The following is a 9,902-nucleotide window of genomic DNA, read 5'->3' on the forward strand; positions in this document are numbered from 1 at the left end:
AATCGTATCTGTGTTAATAGAACCCAGTTGTAGCTGGGACGCATTGTCTTTAATCTCCTTTCTAATGACTTCAATTTTCTTATTAAAGAATTGCATAAAGTCATCTGCTGAGTGGGTGGAGCTACTGGAAGGAGTCCCTTGTTGGGTTAGCGATGATACCGTACTAAACAAAAATTTAGGATCGTTTTTATTACGGTGGATGATATTTGAGTAATATTTAGCTTTAGCTAAGGTAAGCATGCGTTTATAAGTTATTAAACTATCACTCCATGCTTGATGGTGCACCTCAAGTTTAGTCTTGCGCCATTTGCATTCCAGCTTTCTACATAATAATTTCTGAGCTCTAGTTTCTTCTGTAAACCACGGGGTACGCTTTTTTGGAGCCTTTTTTAACTTTAGCGTTGCTATGTTATCAATGGTTTTGCGCAGGGCGTCGTTAAAGTTGTTAGTGAGGTTATCAATAGAGCCCACATACTTTGGAAATGGTGCCATTACCGAGGGCAGTAGGTCAGCAAGAGTTGTCGTTGTGGCAGCATTAATGTTGCGGCTGCTATAGCAGTTATTATTATTATTAGTTTGACGAACATGCGTCTGAACCTCAAATTTTATAAGGTAATGATCGGACAATACTTTAGTATACGGGAGTATCGTAACTTTGGAAACGGATATACCCCTGACAAGCACTAGGTCTATCGTATTACCGTTGCGATGCGTGGGTTCATTTATTATTTGTGTAAGACCACAGCTATCAATTATAGTCTGGAGCGCTACGCACGGTGGGTCCGATGGGGTATTCATATGGATATTAAAGTCCCCATTATAATTATATTATCGGCGTGCATCACTAGATCAGCAACGAACTCTGAGAATTCATTGATAAAGTCCGAATAGGGCCCTGGGGGGCGGTAGATAACAGCCAGGTATAGAGGCAGCGGTACGACAGACCTCATAGTAAGCACCTCAAACGATTTATATTTATTATTTATGTTAGGACTAAGGTTAAAGTTTTCGTTGTATATTAGTGCGACCCCCCCACCCCTTTTAGGGGACGGGCAATATGCGCATATGTAAAGTTAGGAGGAGATGCCTCATTTAGCGCAAAAAAGTCGTTTGGTTTAAGCCAGGTTTCGCTGAGACCGATGACGTTAAGATTGTTGTCTCTGATGATATCATTAACTAACGTTTTGGGAGACAATGATCTTATGTTTAAAAAACCTATATTATAGGTAGTGGGCTGTTTTAGGGAATTTTTGATGAAATTATCTGTAGTAGCAATATTAATAATGTTGTGTTTATTATGCCCAGTGCACTTAATATAATTACGACCATATCAAGGAATTGATACGATGGGAATTTTCCGATTGTTTGTTTGGGGCTTTGATAAACTGAACGCATCATAGTTTGCCACCTCAGTAGAACGCATGTCTAACTCTGAAACAATCAAAGCAGAAAAAAATTGTTCTAGTTTAACTGACTCCTTACCCAGACCAGTAGTCTCACATCTTTCATTTAAATGTTGCTCCAAAACCTGTATGGACCATTCAGCATTAATGGCGCCTTCACAGATGTGTAAGTTACCCATGCCTTGGGCACTAATACACCCCCATACCATCACAGATGCTGGCTTTTGAACTTTGCGCCTATAACAATCCGAATGGTTATTTTCCTCTTGGTTCCGGAGGACACCACGTCCACGGTTTCCAAATATAATTTGAAATGTGGACTCGTCAGACCACAGAACACCTTTCCACTTTGCATCAGTCCATCTTAGATGAGCTCGGGCCCAGCGAAGCCGGCGGCGTTCCTCTGTGTTGTTGATACATGGCTTTCGCTTTGCATAGTAGTTTTAACTTGCACTTACCAACTGTAGTTACTGACAGTGGTTTTATGAAGTGTTCCTGAGCCCGTGTGGTGATATCCTTTGCACACTGATGTCGGTTTTTGATGCATTACCGCCTGAGGGATCAAAGGTCCGTAATATCATCGCCTACGTGCAGTGATTTCTCCAGATTCTCTGAACCTTTTGATGATTTTACGGACCGTAGATGGTAAAATCCCTAAATTCCTTGCAATAGCTCGTTGAGAAATGTTGTTCTAAAACTGTTCCACCATTTGCTTACACATTGGTGACCCTCGCCCCATCCTTGTTTGTGAATTACTTAGCATTTCATGGAAGCTGCTTTTATACCCAATCATGGCACCCACCTGTTCCCAATTAGCCTGCACACCTGTGGGATGTTCCAAATAGGTGTTTGATAAGCATTCCTCAACTTTATCAGTATTTATTGCCACCTTTCCCAACTACTTTGGCACGTGTTGCAGCCATGAAATTCTAAGTTAATTATTATTTGCAAAAAAAATAAAGTTTATGAGTTTGAACATAAAATATCTTGTCTTTGTCGCATATTCAACTGAATATGGGTTGAAAATGATTTGCAAATCTTTGTATTCCGTTTATATTTACATCTAACACAATTTTCCAACTCATGTGGAAACGGGGTTTGTATATAATAAGTAATTGCAGCCTTAAGTAGATCCATATATCATAACAACATTGATTTTAATTATTTTTTTGGGCAATGAACTTAGCCACACTCATAAAACTGTTAAAAAATACTATTTTTTATTTTTATTTTTAAAATCTCTAGATAAACTTCAGATCCATCCCAAAATTTTAAGTTTTTATTATATTTTGTTTGTTTGTTTTATGCCCTTACATATATAAAACATTATATTGTATGAAGGTGTCTGTTACCCTCCTGACGATTGAGGGAACCCCTCATGAAACAGTTCTGTAGAGATGAAGTAGTCTTGTGATTTTTCCCACACATACATATTGCGCTCTACCACGGTATCAAGCACTATTCTCTGGATAATCCAATCAAGACATATGTATATATATATATATATATATATATATATATATATATATATATATATATGTACTTGCAGTGTGAATATTGTACATATTACATATGTTGTGTTGTTTCCACATGATATAAATATCCCAGGGCACCCGTCTTCTCCATGGCAACCAGTCCACCCAGCTGATCCTGCAGGCAGCGTTTCCACTCCAGCAGCAAGGCACCTTCACCCCGGCGACACACCCACAACCGCAGCAGCAGCAACAACAACAACAACAAACAAGGCAGCAGCAACAGCCGCAGCAGTCGTCTCACCACCAGCGGCACCAGCAGCAGCTCAAACCTCAGCCCCAGAAGGTGCAGAAAGCGCCATCGTCGCACAGGACTGACAGCACCAGCAGCCAGCCGCAGTGAAGTCACGCTCAACAATTCAGGAAGGACAAAAAGATGTACTCGTCCGGAAGGCCAGACAGCGCCATAGACGTTCACCTGGCAACACCCCCCCCCCCCCCCCCCCCCCTTCGGAGGGAGGGGCTTGGTGACCTTGTACAAAAGTCCTGTATGATATGACCTCGTGTACATACCCAACATAGCCTCCGGGAAACAGAAATGTAGTATTTTATATGATTGCATGGAAACAATAATGTGTACGCTTTTATGGAAACCTTTTTACTTGCTTCAAAGCCCCGCCCCTATCCAGAGTTGAAAATGCCCCGGGGAGAAAATGTGAGGGTTTTTTTTTGTTTTGTTTTTGTTGTCATTTCCCAAGTGCTTTTAAGCACTCTTTGACGCTAAACTTCCTGATTCCAGTCCAACTGAGATGTTCCAAGTGCCAATTTGAGGATTTTGTCTTTCAAATTTGCTCTTTTCCTAACACGCTCATACACGTGTGTGTGTGTGTGTAGAGTATATAGAAGGGATTATTGTTAACAGTCCGAGAGAAACCTATACGTCAAAACATTTATCCTCATGCAACTTTAGCACTTGATGTGGTTGTGCACAGTAAGTCACTGTCCAAATGTGTGTGTGTGTGTGTGTGTGTGTGTGTGCGTGTGTGTGTGTGTGTGTCACAGTAATCCACTTAGTAAGGGTCGGGGGTGGCGAGACGGTACTTGTACTCTCAGGAATGTGGAATGAAAGTTTTTATTTTTGCCTCAGTCCGCCAGCAGACCGTGAAGGGTTAACGGCCACACCGCAAAAACACGTTAACGGGGGTGTCCAAAGACTTTGGCATAGAACATTTTTGTGCTAATTTTGCAGGCAAATATTTTGTACCTTGACGGATGCTACTTGTTAGCACGCCAGCTTTTTAAAGCTAGTTTTATTGCTCTACACCAGTCCTATTTGGTACTTGACGTATGCTAACATCACCGTGCTATCTTTGTTTTAAGGCTAATTTAGCAACTGTCATATATGTTGGTATATCATTAAAGCTGGCTGTTAGCATGCTAACTGTTTTAGCTAATTTTGCCTACCAAAATATTAGACACTGAAGTAAATACCTGCTAAATTAGCCTTAAATCAAAGCTAACATGGTAACATTAGCATACGTCAAGTACCAAAAAATGAGTTCAAAATGCTAGCATGGTAGGCAAAATGAGCTAAAATACTTAGCATGCTAACAGTTAGTTTTAATGATACATCAATATATATAACAGCGAAGTATGTACCTGCTAAATTAGCCTTAAAACAAAGCTAGCAAGGTAACGCATTTTGAACTAATTTTTTGGTACTTGACGTATGCTAACATTACCATGTTAGCTTTGTTTTAAGACTAATTTAGCAGGTATATACCTCAGAGTGTAATATGTTGGTGTTTCAGAAAAGCTAACTTTTAGCATGCTAACTATTTTAGCTCATTCTGCCTACTATGTTAGCATTTTTAACACTTTTATTTGGTACTTGACAAATGCTAATGTTATCATGCTAGCTTTGTTTTAAGGCTGATTTAGCAAGTGTCATATATGTTGGTATATCATTAAAGCTAACTGTTAGCATGCTACTATTTAACTAATTTTGCCTACCATGCTAGCATTTTTAACACTTATTTTTGTACTTGGTGAATGCTACAGTTCACATATCAGCATCTTAGCTTTTTTAAGACTAATTTAGCAGTTGTATACCTCAGTGTCACATATTTTGGTGTTTCATTAAAGCTAACTGTTAGCATGCTACCTGTTTTTTGTTACTTGAGGCTATCTGGCCAACGTGCTAACTGTTAGCATTTCACATGACATGTTCTTTAGGCAATATCTATATGTCGTACTGGTTGTGAAGGGGACAACTACCAAAATGGCCCTCGCATCCCTTGATTGGTCAGTCTGTGGTAATGTTTAGGCACCCCCGGTCTGGGGAAATACACAAAAGTCTCAAGCGGTGAGGAAAAAAAATCAGGAAAAAAGGCCAGCGTGAAACTAGTGGCGTCAGCAGTTAACCCTTCTGGTCCTGGTCGGACCTCAGAAATGTTCATGCAGTTAAACTTCAGACGTCTGTCAGTTCTCACGCAGCAGTCCAAAGCCGGACCAAGTCCGCCTTTCCTCACTACACCTGTAAGCCATACCCAAACGCAAACGCCTCGGTTCCTAGTGAGTGTTCAGGAGTGATTGTTGTGGAATGTGTGTGTTCTTGTATTTCTAGCCTTCTTGAGACATGAAGAAGGAAAAGTATCTTCCATGTGAGGAAGTGTGAACAAGTGATGACATAAATGATGGTCCAAATAACATTGCATCTAATAGACAATGTCTCATTTGTGGTGACATCTATCAAAATGAGGGTGGTCCCAAAATGGAGCGATTTTTCACATTGACTGTCATATTTAAAAGTGCTCCCCCTCTGGTCAACATATGAAATAAGTGTGTGTACAAATTGAAAGGGCTCCCCCTTTGGTCAACATATGAAATAACAAGTGTGTGTACAAATTTGAAGTGCTCCCCCTCCGGTCAGCATATGAAATAACAAGTGTGTTTCAAAACTTGAAGTGCTCCCCTCTGGCCAAAATTTATATATATATATATATATATATATATATTTAGAGAGACATGCTTTAAAAACTTGAAGTAAATAATGAAGATTAAAAACCAATTGCAAACAAAAAAATTCAACAGAAAAAATATACTAAAAATGAACTCAAAAGTTCATTCAATTTCAAATCCTCAAATGCAAATCAAAAAACTCATTTTGGGCCATTTTTTGGATTTTTTATTTCTTGAACAGTAGTTGGACAACTATTTAATGACACTTTAAAAATAAAAAAGACAGTAGGACTCCTGCTGAACAAAGGTGGTAGCTTTATGCTAAAAATATGCTGAAGGCGACGAAAAGCTAAAATATTGCTTCCGGTTCAATTTGTCATCACACAGATAAACATGCATTTTTGCATTTTGGATAAACACCAACTGGATTTTTGTGTTTATCTGGAAAAACAATCTTTCAAATGAAAACAGCACAAAATATAATTTTATGGCAACATTTTAATGCAAATCAACCCTTTTTTGTTTGTGTTCAAAATTGAAAAAAAGAGTTGTTTTCATTAGAATGTTGCCATAAATTTGTATTTTGTGCTGTTTTCCTTTTATGCAACACAAAAATCCAATTCATTTTTATCCAAAACGCGAAAATGCACGATTATCTGTGTGATGACAAATTAAACCGGAAGCAATATTTTAACTTTTTATTTCCCTTTAGCATAATGCTAAAAACCTCTAGTCCTATTGTCGTTTTAAAAAAGTATCATTAATAGTTGTCCAACTTTTGTTTCAGAACTGAAAATAGAAAAAAAATGGTTTGAAATTAATTTTTTGATTTGGATTTCAGAATTAAAAATAGAATGAACACGGAACTAAAAGCTCACCTTTTTTTCATATTTGCATAGTATGTATATATTATTAATGTTGTAAATACACCTCTTTGTAAGGGTGCTCCTGAAGGAGGCTTTTTTCTTAGGTCTCAAGAAGGTAACAAATACAAATATGTATGTGTGTGTGAATATCGTGTCTCTTGGTGGCGGTATCGGTATCGGTCCGCCCTGGCGATAGCCAATCAGTTCTTGCGTTGCAGTATGAAGGCAATTGTGATATTCAAGAAACTTTCCCGCCAGTTGGGCTCAGTGTTCTGGAAGCTCCAGTGTGGGAATGTCCACTTGACTGTGTGTGTGTGTGTGTGTGTGTGTATTATTTTCACAAGGAAATATAAGAGTGTGTGTAAAGAATGGATGTGATGCCGCACCTTGGTCCCTCATAAGGAAATATAAGAGTGTGTGTAAAGAATGGATGTGGTGCCGCACCTTGGTCCCGCCCACCCACTAAAGCCCCGCCCACCCAGCGCCTCAAAATGACTCTTCTCTCCAAAATAAAAGCTTGTTAGCGAACACAGATCATCTATTGTGTGCGCGAGGCGTCACTCTTGATGTTCTGCTTCTTTGCTTAGTGTGTCACTGAGAAGCCAGCCCAAAGAATGTAAAGGTGTGATTTTTGTTGTTGGTTTTTTTATAAAAAAAAGAAAAAGACAAGTGGATGTTGTTGATTATGTGAAGGATGGAAAAATAAGGGTGTGCAAAAAACAAACAAAAAAAACCTAGAATATAATAATTTTATGAACAGGTTTTAAAAGACGTCTAGTACTTATTTCCCCAAAACAGATATTTTAATTTTTTAACGTGGATGTGTATGATTTATGAAATCACTGACAAGACAGCGAGCCCCCCCCCCCTGTTCCCCCCTTGCAGATTTGGTTGACAAAGTGTGTATACAAAACTATGTATTAAGTGTAAAACGGTGCTATGCTTTTCTGTACTGTATGTGTGCGTGTGTGCTCCTCTCAACTAGCCCAAAGTCAAATGTACTATTAATCATCAATATTTTCAAGTTGAAAAAAAAGAAGCTATTATTATAACCGCCCTGCCCCCTCTCAGTCAATTTGAAAATAAACACAGCTGCAAATATGATTCATCAAAATGTCTGCTTTACTTTCTTTGCAGAGCCCCCAAGAAGCAAATATTTCACAGAGACGGACGGGATTTAAGGCTCCTTGAAGGGAGGAGAGCCCTTCAAAATAATAGCTCGTTATTAAATTACATTTTTTATTTTATTAAGGTAACAAAGACTATTGTCTGTAAAACAATAAGATGTGGCTCAGATTCATTTATTTATTTATTTATATATATATATATATATACATATATATATACACATATATACATACATATATATATATATATATATATATATATATATATATATATATATATATATATATATATATATAGTTTTTATTGAGAGTATTCCATGAGTGACATTGCTACTTTAGAATTTTCCCTCAGCTAAAAAACGTGTAGCATTTGAACAATATAGAAACATACACACAAATAATACATCAAAAATAAAACGCATTATTGGAAATAAAACAAGTAGAAATAAAAATGCATTCTCCATGTTGGCTGCCTTTTGATGACAATGTGAGTAAATCATACCAAAGCCCCTAATAAGTACTTGAATGTGAGAGCACAGCATTGACTTATATGACACAATCTAAACAACCTTCCCTAGTCATGGTGCAAAAAAAAAATGCAACTAACATGTAGGTCAACAGACATAACACAACCTGCTCACTGAACTTTGTGAGTCCATCCATCCATCCATCCATCCATCCATCCATCCATCTTCTTCCGCTTATCCGAGGTCGGGTCGCAGGGGCAGCAGCCTAAGTAGGGAAGCCCAGACTTCCCTCTACCCAGGCACTTCGTCTAGCTCTTCCCGGGGGATTCCGAGCCGTTCCAAGGCCAGCCGGGAGACATAGTCTTCCCAACGTGTCCTGGGTCTTACCCGTGGCCTCCTACCGGTTGGACATGCCCTAAACACCTCCCTAGAGAGGCGTTCGGGTGGCATCCAGACCAGATGCCTGAACGACCTCATCTGGCTCCTCTCCATGTGGAGGAGCAGCGGCTTTACTTTGAGCTCCTCTCGGATGACAGAGCTTCTCACCCTATCTCTAAGGGAGAGACCCAAACTCATTTGGGCCACTTGTACCCGTGATCTCATCCTTTCGGTCATGACCCAAAGCTCATGACCATAGGTGAGGATGTGAACGTAGATCGACCGGTAAATTGACAGCTTTGCCTTCCAGCTCAGCTCTTTCTTCACCACAACGGATCGGTACAACGTCCGCATTACTGAAGACGCCGCACCGATCCACCTGTCCATCACACCATCCACTCTTCCCTCACTTGTGAACAAGACTCCTAGGTACTTGAACTGTTCCACTTGGGGCAGGGTCTCTTCCCCAACCCAGAGATGGCATTCCACCCTTTTCCGGGCGAGAACCATGGACTCTGACTTGGAGGTGCTGATTCTCATTCCGGTCGCTTCACACACGGCTGCGAACCGATCCAGTGAGAGCTGAAGATCCTGGCCAGATGAAGCCAACAGGACCACATCATCTGCAAAAAGCAGAGACCTAATCCTGCAACCACCAAACCGGAACCCCTCAACGCCTTGACTGCGCCTAGAAATTCTGTCCATAAAAGTTATGAACATAATGGGTGACAAAGGGCAGTCTTGGCGGAGTCCAACCCTCACTGGAAACGTGTCCGACTTACTGCCGGCAATGCGGACCAAGCTCTGTTTGGTCCGCATTTCCCACAAAACTTTGTGAGTGTTATTTTAAATGTCCATTCGCCATAAAAACTTCAAACTGAAAACCATTTAAATCCATTACAATGCATGATGGGAAAAATGCTAAACACTCGCCACATTTATCATGTTTGGTGCATTTTATCTGCTTGATGACAACATTTTAAGAAGGTCGTCATGGAAGTAAACAAGGTAAGAGTGTAACTTTTCTTATTATATTAATCACATATGCATTATATTATTTATACAACATATTAATATAATTGTGTGAATGTTCCAAAACATTCACACAATAATGCTTTTATACACCAAAATTCTTGTATTTATTATTAACATTCTCAAGAGTTTGCCGCGCTCGACCTTCTACATTTTTCACCCGATTCAAACCCTTCCAACTTCAAACTGTTCGGCC

General features: G+C 39.4%; 1 protein-coding gene across 6 annotated transcripts in view; it reads left to right on the top strand.

Moving 5' to 3' along the window:
* Nucleotides 1–7,816, top strand: part of clockb (clock circadian regulator b) — a 77,629-nt gene extending 69,813 nt beyond the window's left edge. For all 6 annotated transcript variants that reach the window (XM_061905643.1, XM_061905635.1, XM_061905651.1 and 3 more), the window contains one exon: nt 3,012–7,816. In XM_061905643.1, coding sequence (XP_061761627.1) covers nt 3,012–3,278 — 267 coding nt within the window. In that variant the 3' untranslated portion in view covers nt 3,279–7,816. The remainder of the gene's footprint in view (nt 1–3,011) is intronic.
* The last annotated feature ends 2,086 nt before the right edge of the window (nt 7,817–9,902 follow it).

This window comes from Nerophis ophidion, linkage group LG01 (assembly GCF_033978795.1).
Source record: "Nerophis ophidion isolate RoL-2023_Sa linkage group LG01, RoL_Noph_v1.0, whole genome shotgun sequence".
Taxonomy (NCBI): Eukaryota; Metazoa; Chordata; class Actinopteri; order Syngnathiformes; family Syngnathidae; genus Nerophis; species Nerophis ophidion.